At 36.0% G+C, this 16,724-nt stretch overlaps 1 protein-coding gene across 5 annotated transcripts in view; it reads right to left on the reverse strand.

Annotated features, from left to right (window-relative positions):
- MAN1A2 (mannosidase alpha class 1A member 2) overlaps positions 1-16,724 on the reverse strand; it is a 185,368-nt gene that overhangs the window by 92,575 nt on the left and 76,069 nt on the right. For all 5 annotated transcript variants that reach the window (XM_059884660.1, XM_059884659.1, NM_001206877.1 and 2 more), the window contains one exon: positions 5,578-5,672. In XM_059884660.1, the coding sequence (XP_059740643.1) occupies positions 5,578-5,672 (95 nt within the window). The remainder of the gene's footprint in view (positions 1-5,577; positions 5,673-16,724) is intronic.

Raw genomic sequence — 16,724 nt, forward strand, 5'->3', positions numbered from 1 at the left:
TAAAGTTCTTTAATTTTTTGGTGCTATTTTTGCACTGTTTTTGAAATTATGAAAGGCAAATACCACTAACAGATTTTTCTGAAGCCAGACAAGAGAATCAAAGAAGAAATATGGATACAGTAACTACGTAGGAGAGTCATTCATTTCACAAATATAAAGTACCTATTCTTATCTGGGAGATGTAACAGTGAACTCAGAGGGTAAAACGTCTGTCTGCAATGCGGGAGACCTGGGTTCAATCCCTGGGTTGGGAAGATCCCCTGGAGAAGGAAATGGCAACCGACTCCAGTATTCTTGCCTGGAAAATCCCATGGATGTAGGAGCCTGGTAGGCTACAGATCATGGGGTCGCAAAGAGTCGGACACGACTAAGCGACTTCTCTCTTCTCTAACATATAACATTCCTGTTCCCATAATAAATGATAATTGTTATGAAGAAAATTAAACATAGAATACTGAGTTGAACAGAATACTGAGTACTAGCGATAGAGGAAGAGTTTAAAGATTTTATGTATAATGTTCAAAAAGTTTCTAAAATGACACAATTTAAACTGAGAACTGAATGATGAGAAGGAGCCAGTGATGAACAGATCTGGAAGAAGAGAATTCTCAGTAGAGGAAATAGCAGTTGGAATGGCCCTGAGGAAAAAACTTGGTTAGTGTGGCTAGATTGGAAATCAACCCTAAATATTCAATGCAAAGTCTGTTGCTGAAACTGACTTTGCTGAATATTTTGGTCACCTAATGCAAAGAGCCAACTCACTGGAAAAGACCCTGATTCTGGGACATATTTACGGCCAAAGGAGAAGTGGGTGGCAGAGGTTGAAATAGTTAGATAGCATCACCAATTCAATGGACATGAATTTAAGCAAATTCCAGAAGATAATAGAGGACAGAGGAGCCTGGCATGCTACACTGTATGAGGTCGCGAAGACCTGGCTGAACAACAGTAACAGTGTAGTTTGGCTGGAGCTCAGGAAGGAGAAATGATGATATAGGATGAGGCTAGAGAGCTGGGTATAATCTAGACCGTGTAGAAATTCTGTTGGCTATGGTGAAATTTTAAATTTAAGTATGAAGGAACATCATATACAATTTTAATGAATTAACATAATATTTAAAGGATAGAGCATACCATTTAGAAAGATTACCTAGGCATCAGCAAGGTGAATGGATTATAGCACAGTCAAGTATAAATACAAAATCTCATTTCCATGTAAAAACTTTCTATCTCAAAGTTTCATTCATAGTGCATATAAGCACTATCAAAACACTAAGTTCTAAAAAATATTTTTTCATATTTTTACATACAACCTCACAGGGCCCTCCACCTTGGCAGCCTTAGACATTAACCTGTCTTCCCAATACCAGTTCAGTTCAGTTCAGTCACTCAGTCGTGTCCGACTCTTTGCGACCCCAGTAATCGCAGCACGCCAGGCCTCCCTGTCCATCACCAACTCCCAGAGTTCACTCAAACTCATGTCAATCGAGTTGGTGATGCCATCCAGCCATCTCATCCTCTGTCATCCCCTTCTCCTCCTGCCCCCAATCCCTCCCAGCATCAGATCTTTTCCAATGAGTCAACTCTTCACATAAGGTGGCCACAGTATTGGAATTTCAGCCTCAGCATCAGTCCTTCCAATGAACACCCAGGACTGATCTCCTTTAGGATGGACTGGGTGGATCTCCTTGCAGTCCAAGGGACTCTCAAGAGTCTTCTCCAACACCACAGCTCAAAACATCAATTCTTCGGCACTCAGCTTTCTTCACAGTCCAACTCTCACATCCATACATGACCACAGGAAAAACCATAGCCTTGACTAGATGGACCTTTGTGGGCAAAGCAATGTCTCTGCTTTTTAATATGCTGTCTAGGTTGGTCATAACTTTCCTTCCAAGGAGTAAGCGTCTTTTAATTTCATGGCTGCAGTCACCATCTGCAGTGATTTTGAAGCCCCCCAAAATAAAGTCTGACACTGTTTTCACTGTTTCCCCATCTATTTCCCATGAAGTGATGGGACCAGATGCCATGATCTTAGTTTTCTGAATGTTGAGCTTTAAGCCAACTTTTCCAATACCAAGTAGCTGTTAAATTTTCTCCTTTGCCCTTCAGCCTCCAAATGCTGTTTTCTAGTTTCTTTATATTTTTGTCCCGTGCATGTGCCGGCACAGAATCAGCCAACAACAGGAGGAAAATCTGTAGATAAATTTTGGGGCTTTTCCTCTGCAGTTCCTTCCTGATTTGAGATACTCATCCCTTGTATCCCAGCCCTTTTGGCAGTTCCAAGACCTGACCACAGTCTTCTTTGCTCTACATGAGCACTGTTTTAGGGTTGGCCTCAATCACACTCAATTTAGAATATACCCGTAGGGGAAAAGCCAGCTTTCTACAGCTGGCTTCAAGTAGGCCCTTTGGGTTCTCCCTTAGGTGTTGCTCTCCAATCCCTTCAAATCATTCTGTTGGGCTTTTGTGATTACTTTTGATGGGAGAGTTAACCTGATATAAGTTACCTCAGGGCTGGAACTGGAAGTCTAGATTCATTAGAAAGTCATGGTTATTCCCACTAGAACTCTAAAACCAATCTCTAGGGTCGTTTCTACTTTTAGGAGGAAGTGAAAAATATAAATCTTTCTCTCATAGAAAGATGGACACTTTTGGTTTCAGCTCTTTTAGAACTAGTTGATTTTAATTTAAACTCTGTATCACCTAGAATAATATTAAATTAGGTCAGTCAAATGACAAATACAGAATAAATATGAGCTTTTTTAGAGATAAGAATCTTAAAATTACCACTAAAATGTATGCAGAAAAGAGTAATACATGATTTGGTAGAGAAGTTGAAGTACATGCCGAAGATAAGGATATAACCTTAATACTGATGTAGCACATAGGCTCCTACTCCTGCCATTAATGAACTGAAAGACCTTGAGCAAGATATTTTCCTTCTCTGAGACTCAGTTTCCTCATACATAATATAAGAATTTATGATAACTAGTTCACATGACTGTTAGGAAAATTAAAGACATTTAAGATTGTGAAAACACAATCTTAAACCTCACAAAGAGTCTAGTAAGAATAGTATCTCATGAATTTTTGAATAATTTTATTCTAAGTTATTTTAACAGTTTATCTAGAGAAAAAAACGTCCTCAATCTGATAAAGGCAACTGATAAAAAAAAAAGCTACAGCCAACATCATATTGATAATTTAAAAAAAACAATACTATATAAACATTTTACAGAAATCCAGGAGACTATAAAATACAGGTGAAGATAATCTTTTTAACCATGATTGAAAATCTCAAAGTTATAAAAGACATATTTGAATATATAAAAAATCAAAACTTAAGGATGAAAAATTATTATAAAAACAACAAACAAGTAGTAGAACAGGGGTAAAAGTAATTCTATAATCTGTAAGGCTCTTTTATAAGCTAACTAGAAAAACACAACTCAATCAACACTTAGGAATAGACAATTCACAAAAAACAATCTAGATGTCCAATAAATTTATGAAAAGGTGCTTGAATTCACTAAGCAGAAAATACAAATGAAAATAACAATAGTAACATTTCATAGCCATTATTCTCTTGAAAATTAAACAGAACATATAGACATTTTGGTATTCTCATATACTGTTGGTGGAAATATGATGAATTACAGCCTTTTGGAAAATATGTGGGGAGTAACTACTAAACTCAAAAATACATATAGCCTTTGATCCAGCAATTGCACACTTGGGAAATCTATCCTACAAAAAAAAAGATATATGCCCTTTGATATAGCAATCATATTCTTCAGAATCACTTTCAGAAAAACTTCCTCTCTCTACAAGGACATATATGGTGGTGGTTTAGTCACTAAGTCGTGTTCAACTCTTGCGACCCCATGGACTGTAGCCTGCCAGGCTCCTCCGTCCATGGCATTCTCCGGGCAAGAATACCGGAGTGGGTTGCCATTTCCTTCTCCAGGGGATCTTCCTGACCCAGGGATCAAACCTGGTCTCCTGCATTGCAAGCAGATTCTTTATTGAGTGAGCTACAAGGGAAGGACATATATAACAGGATGCTACTGTAACGTTTATGGTAGCAAAATAATGGAAATAAACTAATACCACTGATATGGAATAATTAAATAAATCATGGTATAACCTATGTATTTACAGTATATCCTATCTTCTACTCTGTGGTTATCACAAAGTTTGATTTAAAGCTCTGTGGCATGACCTGGAAGAGTATTTCCGTGAGATTTTGCTGAGTGAGAAAAATAAGAAGTAGAAAGAAAATAAAAATAAGAAAGAAAAACAAGTATCCAAACAAATCATATAAAATTTTAAAAGCTCCACCAGTATGTATGTATGTGTGTGCTTCTGTGTGCTAATCATATTGTAAGAGATAAATAATGCTAGATTATTAACATAGGTTGGATTTCAGACATCTAGACTGGAATAAAGTCTACGTGAGAGATATCTATAACTCAATCAAAACACAAAACCAAAAACCTTTATTTATCTATGCTCTATAAACTCAAGTAAAATAAATATTTTGTATGAATATATACAAAGATATAGTATGAAAATTAAGCTTATGTTCAAGACATGGTCTTTGAAAACTCTACTACTTTTTTGTCTCAATCTAAATTTGAAGTTTTGCAATGCTGGATTTTTGGTTATTTTTTATCTAGATAATAATAATATCCTGCATATTTCTTCATCTCAGAGTTTAACTGTAAGTTAATTAAAATTCTAATCATATAAGAAAGTTATATGACTGACACTGCTACTGAAGGAAACACCAGAAAATCTGGAATGAAACTTTGAACAAAAGAGAACAGGTATGTGCTTAACACCTTAGGCCATATCCTTTTGTGGAGGCTGGTATGGAACTCTAGCTAGTTTTTTCCTCACAAAGAGATAGTTTACATTATATATAGTGTATGACAGCAAAGAACAGTAAAGTTAGATTTCATGTTCAGCATAAAATAATGATTTCTTAATGAAAATCAAAACTTAATCAAGTTCTCCATTAAAAAGAAATGACTACAATAGATTCATTTTCCCAAATAAACCTGTCAGAGAATCATGCTTCACTTTGAACTTCTATAATTTGGATATCATAAAAAGGACCCTACAGTCAATATCATGAGTTATGTCTTCCCTTATCATTAGTAAGACATTCAGCAACAGGAAGCCCTGATTTTAAGGTATGTTGTGTTCTATTCTGACTTAGAAAAAAAACAAGTAGTGTACAAAAAAGGAAGAGAGGGAAAGCACTTTGAATCCATTCCAGCACTAAGTAGACATAAATAAGCAATCTTAAAGAAACAACTATACTGTTAACAATAAAGGTGTGGGAGAGAAATCTAGACTTACAGAAACAAGCAGTAGAAATGAAATATAGTTTTACTGTTTCAAAGCAAAGAATGTATTTTAAAAATCAGGCAATGCTTTAAAGAAATATGCTTCTGTATACATGCAGAGAAAAACAGTTTTAAGTCTTAAAAAGTATGGTGAAGGCTCAAAAAATCAGTTAATCTAATATATTCAGAACAAGAATAACCATATAAAAATAGAATTTACCTTTTCAGATTCACCATTGCCCAAGGAATTCCCGTAGGTGTGTTAAAGGCAGGAAGGAGTTTCTCAGCCAACTGGACTGCTTTAATCTTGAATATCTGGGACAAACACACAAACATTCATAAATTATGAAATTACTGCTGTCAATAAAATTTCCTGATCTCTTCTACGATGCATACCACAACATACTGGATATATTAAAGTACAGAGGGAAAAATGGCATCTCTTGGTACCGTGGAGTATATAGCAATCAGAGAAATTGTTGTAAAGTGGATGGATAGTGAAGAAAAAGCTGAAAGTGAAATGGCTTGAAACTACAATTAATTGAAAGGGAAGGACTGGTTTTGGTGTTAATATCTGTATTTTCAGCTGGCAAAAAATCTGAGAGAAAACACTAGGCTATGAAATTCACCCATGGTATCAAGCTCAGAACAAATATTAAAAGAAAGAGATGCCACTGAATTTCATAAATGCCCTTGAATTACTATAATCATGTTTCTATCTTACACGTTTATATCTTGACATTCTCCATCAAGGTTCACTCATAATTATTAAATGAAAAGAAAATATTTATGTTCACATTCCAAGCTTATTTTATGAGTTATATGCTTCAACTCTTGGTCCCAATTACTGCTTTTTTTTGGTATACAAAACAATAAGCTGCCTAAATATCAATGGTTCTCAAACTTTTAAAATCAAGGTACTATTACCAAGACATTTATAGTATAATTTCTAATATTCTTAACATGTATCTCATTTTAGAGACTACTGACTTAGAGACTCAAAACACCCTGCTAAGAAAAGTGGCATATTCTTCTACATGCCTCAAGGCTACCTTCTCAAAATCATCCGATACTCAAGGCTCCATCTTTTCACTGTGGTCAAGTACTGTTGATAAAATATTATTGGATTTTTCAAATAAGTAAGTAGTTGAAAGCATGGCCTAGATCAAAATTCTAAGTTGAGATGATATTAAACAAAGCACACCTACATTACTGGGGGTATAAACTAGAGAGGAGTACGTGCAAGTATACAAAGCAATATGACATTAATATATTTTGCAAAGTTTCTTAAATGACAGGAAATTTTTAGCAGAGTTTCAAATTAGATATTCTTATACATCTACAATTAACCACTTCCTTGAATACCTACATAAATACTACTAACAGTTATATGTTAGTAAAGAGAAATTGAGGGTTTCCCTTGTGGCTCAGATGGTGAAGAAACTGCCTGCAATGAGAGACATCCTGGTTGGATTTGTGGGTTGGGAAGATCCCCTGGAGAAGGGAATGGCTACCCACTCCAATATTTTGCTGGAGAATTCCAGAGAAATCTGGCGGGCTACAGTCCATGGGGTCGCAGAATCGGACATGACTGAGTGACTAACATGCACAGAGAGACATTACATTATTAGTGAAGAGCACTGCTTCTTTATCTCACACTTTAGCAGCGGGGCAAAGGGACCAAGTTCTTAACTAAGAACTAACACTAATGACATGTGTTTGCTGATCATATCTTTTACATGTAAAACTAATATTCCAAACAGTAAAATAACTTACAAACATAAGCTTTTTTCTAAATAGAAAGCATTCTTATTTTACTTCAAGAAGTAATTAGTGACATATTTTCTAATTTTCAACTACCTATGTCAGTTAACTTACATAGTACCAATAATAATAATACACAACTCAATGAAAGCACCATCCCAATGTCATTGAGGAAAAAAAATTCCTTACCTAGAAGGCTTAATTTATTCAGGAAAATACAAAATCTTTAATGATAAATATACCACAGCCTTACAGTTCCTAGTCTCAGAAACATTTTGGCAGACAACAGCAACAGCTAATTTAAAACAAATTAGCTAGTATGCAATGCAGGAGAATAATACAAATCTAAAACGTATCAAAGTAAAAGGTAAATCTCTTTTCTAGTCCTAACCCTTGACCACACAATTCCTTCTATAATGCAAATGGCTATTAATTTCTTAAGTATCTAGTAATATTTTGTGCTATAATCAGTTCCAAGGTATACATGACTCCTAGCATGTCACATCAATCCTCATTTTCCATTTCTCAGAATGGAAATTCTATTACAGTTTACACACACAGTCTTCTGCCTCTGTTTCTCTCTCAAAAACAGAATATCATATACTCTACTCTTAACGTGCTTCTTTCACTTATTGTATATCGGGGATCTTTCCATATCATTCCACCTCTTTCTCTTTATTGGCTGCAAAATTTATCCTTGGATAGACAGTACTGTAGTTTACTTAATCAGTCTTCTATTCATAGACATGTTTCCAAAACTATGTACCTCTGTAAGATAAATTATAAGAGTGGAATTACTGAAGCTATGGATACATTCATTTGTAATTTCGATAATTAGTGCCAACCTGTTCACATCTTTCACATATTTACATTTCTATCAGAATTTATGACCAGCTGTTTTTCTGTATTTTTGTTAACATAAGAGTTGTCAAACTTTTGATTGCTGCTAACCTGAGAGTTGAAAAAGACTACTTCACTGTCAATTTTATTTTCATTTCTTTTAATATGATGTGGTAATATTCAGTTCAGTTCAGTTCAGTTGCTCAGTCGTGTCCAACTCTTTGCGACCCCAGGAATCGCAGCACGCCAGGCCTCCCTGTCCATCACCAACTCCCGGAGTTCACTCAGACTCACGTCCATCGAGTCAGTGATGCCATCCAGCCATCTCATCCTCTGTCGTCCCCTTCTCCTCCTGCCCCCAATCCCTCCCAGCATCAGAGTCTTTTCCAATGAGTCAACTCTTCGCATGAGGTGGCCAAAGTATTGGAATTTCAGCCTCAGCATGAGTTCTTCCAATGAACACCCAGGATTGATCTCCTTTAGGATGGACTAGGTGGATCTCCTTGCAGTCCAAGGGACTCTCAAGAGTCTTCTCCAACACCACAGCTCAAAAGCATCAATCTTCAGCGCTCAGCTTTCTTCACAGTCCAACTCTCACATCCATACATGACCACTGGAAAAACCATAGCCTTGACTAGATGGACCTTTGTTGGCAAAGTAATGTCTCTGCTTTTTAATATGCTATCTAGGTTGGTCCTAACTTTCCTTCCAAGGAGTAATATTCAACACTCACTCAAGTGTCTTTTCAAGCAAAATTCATACACTGCAGAGGATGGAAAATTATACATAACATTCCCCAGATTCCATCCCACCTAAACTTCAAGATAAGGCCTAGGCATTGGTAAATATACATAAATAAGCAATATCTGGATGGAAGTAAACAATTTGAAGCAGTGGTCTTTCATGCACAGGTGCCTGATTGTTAAATGGTAGCTCTGACAGAAGTTCTATTATTAGTCCCAAGTTTCAAAGATAACATGTGGGCAACAGAAGGAATGGGTCTGGATCATACCATAAAAGCCACAAGGTATGCTTAAGTATCCAAGTACTGCATTTTGGACTCTTTTGTTGACTGTGATGGCTACTCCATTTCCTCTAAGGGATTCCTGCCCGCAGTAGTAGATATAATGGTCATCTTGAGTTAAATTCATCCATTCCAGTCCATTTTAGTTCGTTAATTCCTAAAATGTTGATGTTCACTCTTGCCATCTCATGTTTGACTACTTTCAATTTGCCTTGATTCATGGACCTAACATTCTAGGTTCCTATGCAATATTGCTCTTCACAGCATCGGACTTTACTTTCAACACCATTCACATCCACGAGTGGGTGTTGTTTTTGCTTTGGCTCCATCTCTTCATTCTTTTTGGAGTTATTTCTCCACTGATCTCCAGTAGCATATTGGGCACCTACTGACCTGGGGAGTTCATCTTTCAGTGTTCTATGTTTCTGCCTTTTCATACTGTTCACGGGGTTCTCAAGGCAAGAATACTGAAGTGGTTTGCCATTCCTTTCTCCAGTGGCCCACGTTTTGTCAGAACTCTCCATCACGACACGTCTGTCTTGGGTGGCCCTACACGGCATGGCTCATAGTTTCACTGAGATAGACAAGGCTGTGGTCCATGTGATCAGATTGGTTAGTTTTCTGTGGCTGTGGTTTTCATTCTGTCTGCCCTCTGATGGAGAAGAATAAGAGGCTTAAGGAAGCCTCCTGATGGGAGAGACTGACTGAGGGGGAAATTGGGTCTTATTCTGCTGGGCAGGGCCATGCTCAGTAAATCTTTAATCCAATTTTCTGTTGATGGGTGGGGCTGTGTTCCTTCCCTGTTATTTACACAGGGGCAAACTATGAGGCAATGCCAAAGAATGCTCAAACTACCACACAATTGCACTCATCTCACATGTTAGTGAAGTGAAAGAAAGTGAAAGTGAAGTCACTCAGTCATGTTGGACTCTTTGCGACCCATGGACTGTAGCCTACCAGGCTCCTCCCTCCATGGGATTCTCCAGGCAAGAATACTGGAATGGGTTGCCATTTCCTTTTCCAGGGAATCTTCCCGACCCAGGGATCGAACCCGGCTCTCCAGCATTCCAGGCAGATGCTTTAACCACGTTAGTAAAGTAATCCTCAAAATTCTCCAAGCCAGGCTTCAACAGTACATGAACTGTGAACTTCCAGATGTTCAATCTGGTTTGAGAAAAGGCAGAGAAGCCAGAGATCAAACCGTCAACATCCACTGGATTATCAAAAGAGCAAGAGAATTCCAATAAAGTATCTACTCTGCTTTACTGACTATGCCAAAGCCTTTGACTCTGTGGATCACCACAAACTGGAAATTTTTTAAAGAGATAGGAATACCAGACCACCTGACCTGCCTCCTGAGAAATCTGTATGCAGGTCAGGAAGCAATAGTTAGAACTGGACATGGAACAACAGACTGGTTCCAAATAGCAAAAGGAGTACATCAAAGCTGTATACTGTCACCCTGCTTATTTAACTTATATGCAGAGTACATCATGAGAAATGCTGGGATGGATGAAGCACAAGCTGGAATCAAGATTGCCGGGAGAAATATCAATCTCAGATATGCAGATGACACCACCCTTACGGCAGAAAATGATAAAGAATTAAAAAGCCTCTTGATGAAAGTCAAAGAGGAGCGTGAAAAAGTTGGCTTAAAATCCAACATTCAGAAAACTAAGATCATGACATCTGGTCCCATTACTTCATGGCAAATAGATGGGGAAACAGTGGAAACAGCGACAGAGTATTTTCGAGGGCTCCAAAGTCACTGCAGATGATGACTGCAGCCATGAAATTAAAAGATGCTTGCTCCTTGGATGAAAAGTTGACCAACCTAGACAGCATATTAAAAGCAGAGACATTACTTTGCCAACAAACGTCCGTCTAGTCAAAGCTATGGTTTTTCCAGTAGTCATGTATGGATGTGAGAGTTAAGACTATAAAGAAAGCTGAGCACCAAAGAGTTTATGCTTTGAGCTGTGGTGTTGGAGAAGACTCTTGAGAGTCCCTTGGACAGCAAGGAGATCCACCCAATCCATCCTAAAGGAAATCAGTCCTGAATATTCACTGGAAGGTCTGATGCTGAAGCTGAAACTCCAATATTTTGGCCACTTGATGTGAAGAACTGACTCATTTGAAAACACCCTGATTTGGGAAAGATTGAAGGTGGGAGGAGAAGAGGGCGACAGAGGATGAGATGGTTAGATGGCATCACAGACTCAAGGGACATGAGCTTGAGTAAACTCCGGGAGTTGGTGATGGACCGGGAGGCCTGGCATGCTGCAGTCCATGGGGTCACAAAGAGTTGGACATGACTGAGAAACTGAACTGAACTGAACTGATGTTTGAGCATTTCTCCTGGCTGCATGTTTTCTAGCTATATAACAAAAGTGTCTGATTTCATGACCCTCCCAAAGATTCTGTTAGCTGGTCAGTACCTTCTAATAAATCACTAGATAAAATACATTGTTTTCTGCAACTACAACTCTTGACTAATAAGATGATGAAAGTGTTTAAGAGTTTCAACATTTAAATGAAGATTTCCAAAACATTTATTTATAGAAAAAACTTTTATGTATTCATCATCCATTATGTAAAATCTCCCAGTTATTTTTACTGGAACAATTTGTAAGAAACATTAATGCTGTGAAAGAATGCTTCTGAGTACATCTTACGTATCCATGTTGTTACTTTCAGATAATAAGATTACTAAAGTACGTTATTGGGTCACAGAATTTTAAACGTTTATTTGACAGAAGCTTAATTATTTTCCAGAAGTTTGTATCATTTGTATTCCCTCCAAAAGTATATCAGACATTTGTCAAAATTTAAATATAATTATATACTATACGTTTAAACTGGATGCATTTTATTGTATATAAATTAACTTCAATAGAGCTGTTTAACATAAACAAATTTCTAAGTTTAAGCTCGTAAGCTTTTTTAAGTGCTTTACCAGGCAGAGAATATGGAAGGTTAAAGTCTTTTTCAGGCAAAAATTTAAGGTTTAGCTCTAAAACCACATAGGGAAATAAAACAATGTAATCTAAACACATAGTTTAGTGCATGCAGAATTTGGGGCTTCTCTGTGGCTCTCTTCTGTCCTGGATTTTATGCCTAAATTTCTAGTACCTCTAAACTCTGTCTTCTGACATGATTTTAAACAGGATTTTTAACTTTCTGATATTTCACTGTTAGTGTGAAGAAATGCAACAGATTTCTTTATATTAATCATGTATCTTGATGCCTTGCTGAGTTCATTTATTAGTTCTAATAGTCTCTGTGTGGATACGTTAAGGTTCTCTATATAGAGTATCATGCCATCTGCATATAATGACAATTTTACTACTTCTTACCTTCCAATTTAGACACCTTTTATCTCTTTTTCTTGTCTGACTGCTATAGCTAGGACTTGCAATACAATGTTGAACAGAAGTGGTAAGAGTGGGCATCCTTGTCTTGTTTCAGAATTGAGTAGGAAGACTTTCAGTGTTTTTCACTGAGTAGTACATTGCCTGTAGATTTGTCATAAATGGCTTTTATTATGTTGAGGTATGTTCCCTCTATACTTATTTTGGTGAGAGTTTCTATCATGAATGGATGCTGAATTTCACCAACTGCTTTTTCTGCATCTACTGGGATGATCATATGGTAAACTCTATCTTCTGATCAAACTGGTAATCATAACCATAATCAATTGTGAATTGGTATTACTACTGTGACTTTGAACATGTAAGAATGTATACAAATGTGTAGATGAATTCACACATATAAGCTGAAATGTTGGAGAGTATATTTAAAATGGGATACCAAAGCTTGGCGGAATGTTTTGTCCAACTACCAACACATCTAGAGAAAATGCAGAGGTCAAATTTTGAATGGAAATTGCAGTAACTTCTAAAGCAAAAATAAAATGAAAATTAGTGCAGTAAGAACAATGATGGCTAACATTTAAACCAAGAAAAATTAACTCTAATGTTTCTCTTTTTTTATTTAGAATTTTAGGGCCAAAAAAGGGACCTCTATGTGTCTTAGAAAATATCCCTGAACTTTTTCAGAAATGACCTTACCTGCAGACAACAAAGTACACATTTGTGTTTTATTAAAGAAAAATTTGGCTGTTGATGCTGTTTATTTTGTTTTTATATTCTGTGAAACATGTATTAAACTCTACATAACCATTTCTCTATTTTATCTGACAGATTTCAGGTGTTGTTATCCACATATATTACATTATTATCTTACTCAGGGAAGGATATCACTTTGATAACCATTAAAAAATGAGAAGAGACAATATTGTTAAAGAAATGTCATATATTTGAGGCTACCATCAAGTAAACATAATAAATCATCAAGATTTTAAAACGTGAATATTTAAAATAAATAGTCTTGTTCTGAGAAAATAAAATGATAAAGCTTCACATTTATAATATTAATAAATCATAGGACAGAGGAACACTTTGTTAGGATAGCATATAACCCTCATTTGGTTCACCATACAAGAACGTATTAATAGAATGTATGCAAAATATTCTTTATTCTAGTTACACTCTTCCTAAATATAATAAAGGTACTTTGGCATGTTATAAATTATAGCTAATTTTCTGTCTTATTTGAGATATAGGGATTTATTATCTATCCAGTATTAGAATAATCTTATATTCAGTGTTTTATTTATTATTAACAGATCTCAAGGATTTATTGTTTGTCTTCTGGAACAGACATGGATCAGAGCTTTCAATGTAAAATGATGAAGTAGAAAAGTAAAATGGTCAGTAAAATCTGATTTTATGAGAAAGAAAAGTAAAACATGTTCTTACTTTTATGGACAGTAAACTCTATCCAAAGAAATTAACTTATGATATCTGTTTTCAGATATCAGACTTCCCTGGTGGCTCAGACGGTAAAGCGTCTGCCTACAAGTGGGAGACCCAGGTTCAATCCCTGGGTTGGGAAGATCCTCTGGAGAAGGAAATGGCAACCCACTGTAGTACTCTTGTCTGGAAAATTCCATGGATGGAGGAGCCTGGTAGGCTACAGTCCATGGGGTCGCAAACAGTCAGACACAACTGAGCAACCTCACTTTCACCTGTTTTCAAGGAGCTTCTCCAGTAGCTCAGCAGTAAAGAATCTGCCTGCAATGCAGGAAACATAGGTTCGATTCCTCCCTGGGTTAGCAATATTCCCTGGAGAAGGAAATGTCAATCCACTCTTGTATTCTTGCATGGGAATTCCATGGACAGAGAACTCTGGTAGACTACAGCCCATGGGGTTATAGAGAATCAGACACGACATAGTGACTAAACACTAACAATCTATTTTCAAATAAGTAAAAGCATTTTCTCACTAAGCTGGACAAGACTCAGTGACTAAACAACAACAATCTATTTTCAGTTAAGTAAAAGGATTTCCCAAACAATATATTTACCATACAGGAAAAAATCCAAGGAGGAGGAAAAATAAAGCAGTATCAGATAATATTGTTAGGCACTTTCGAATAATTTAATCCCCACAACAACTCTCAAGTGAACTTTCATTCTTTTATAGATAACAAAACTTAAATTACAGGAGGTAAACAGCTTGACAAATAACCATTATGAAAGGGGGCAGAGTAGAGACTCAAACCTATAGCTCCAAAGTACTTGTGCTTCCCTCTACTTCACAATGCTTCTTTCTGAAGTCTGAGGTAGTAAAACTGCAAAAACGGAAATACTGATAACACTGCATACTTTTTAAGTATTTTAGTGTTTTCCTGTGATAATAGCAACCAAAATTTCAACATTTTGTTTCAACCTTCAGATAAAGAGCCTAATGAAACAGAGGTTGAGGTTTCTTTTACATAAGTTGTTCATAATTAATTTTGAACCATATGCCTTTTGGTATAAAAATTAGTCAACTACAAACAAAACATTTAGTATTTCCTCTACATAGTCAGACAAGCATGAAATAAGAAAAAAATGCTCTATCTCAATGACATCATATAGTGTTTAACCTGGTAAAGACTTGGAAGAATGGAGTAGCAAATAACAGGGGTTCATGGCTGGGAGAGGGATAGGCTGTAGAGGCAGACCCTCCCTGAGGCACAGGCATGCAGGAAACACCTGAAGTAGAGGGCAGAGCAAGGGCATAAAGAAAAACTTGCCTGCAAAACAGAATCACTGTAATTACAAGGTAGTGTGAGAGGAATCTGAAGCCAGTGGTACACTGCAGGTTATCTTAGCAATAAAAGTCCCAAACCTGTTTCAACTCGGACTAAACTTACTCAGCTCCTAACACTAACAACACAGACATGCTATTCTGGCACAAATATTATTAAATTCAGTCTTTACTGTCCCACCCATACATGGTATTTTGCATTAAACAAAATATTATTAAACACTAAAGAAAGCAAGAAAAGTTAATCCACTTTCTAGAGACAAAGCAACTGACAATCCAGACTCAATAAGGTTGAAATAATCATAAAGAATTTTAAATGACTATAATTACTATGTTAAAAGACCTAGTAGATAAGGTGGAAAACATGCATAAAGACAATGAGGAATTTTAGCAGAGAAATGAAAACTGTAAAGGTCAAATGAAGTATTAAAAATAATAATTTTAAAAATCAAGATAAAATAGTGATGAAAAATGCCTCCAACACACTCATAGGTTAGAAGATACACCATGTGACATTACCTGAAAGAAACATAACTATAACAGAATCAGACAAACTAAAGATAAGAGAGAATATGAACAGGGATAAAGAGAAAAACTTTAAAACAATAAAAAACCAGATTCACCAAGGAGACAATAATCCTAAATATGTACACACTTAAGAACAGATCTCCAAAATACATAAAGTAAAAACTGGTAGGACTGAAATGAGAAACAAACAAATTCATAATTTTAGTCAGAGACTTCAAGACTCCTCAACTTAGTATTTGACAGAACAAGTAAACAGAAAATTAGTAAATTTACAGAAGTTCTGAGCAACACAATTATCCAGTTTGACCTAACTGAAGTTTTAACCCAACCACGGCAGAATAAACATCTTTTCAAGCACACATTTTTTTGATAGACCATATTTTGGCTCATGAAACAAGCTTTAACAAACTCAACAGATTTTTTTATCTATTCATTGCCCATTAAACAAACTAGAAATCAGTAACAAAGATATGTGGAAAATTCTCAAATACCTGGAAATTTAACAATATACTTCTAAATAACTAGCAATAAAAAGGAAGAGAAATGAGAAAATATTTTGAATAAAAGGAAAACAAAAACATATCAAAATTCATAGGATGCAACTAAAGCAAGGCTGAGAAGCAAATCTTTGATTATTAATTCTTATAGACTACTAGGAAAAAATTAAGTTACAAGGATGTAATGTACAGCACAGGGAATATAGTCAATATCTTAAAATAACTTTGATGAAGTATATGTTATAAAAATATTGTATGACTATGTGTACATTTGAAACTAACAGAATATTGTAAGTGAACACTACTTCAGTAAAAAGATAAAAACAAAATAAGAAAAGGTGCCATATTAATGATCTAACAAGCTTCAACCATAAGAAACTGGGGTGGGTGGGGAGTAGGGAAAAAGGTGCAACTTAACCCCAAAGAAAGCAGAAGTAAAGATACAAGCAAAATTAATAAAACTGAACACACAAAAGTAGAGAAAAATCAATGAAACAAAAACCAATTCTCTGAAATAATAATATTAATAAACTTGTAGCCAGACTGACAGCCAAAAAG

Source organism: Bos taurus, chromosome 3 (assembly GCF_002263795.3).
Source record: "Bos taurus isolate L1 Dominette 01449 registration number 42190680 breed Hereford chromosome 3, ARS-UCD2.0, whole genome shotgun sequence".
Lineage (NCBI taxonomy): Eukaryota > Metazoa > Chordata > Mammalia > Artiodactyla > Bovidae > Bos > Bos taurus.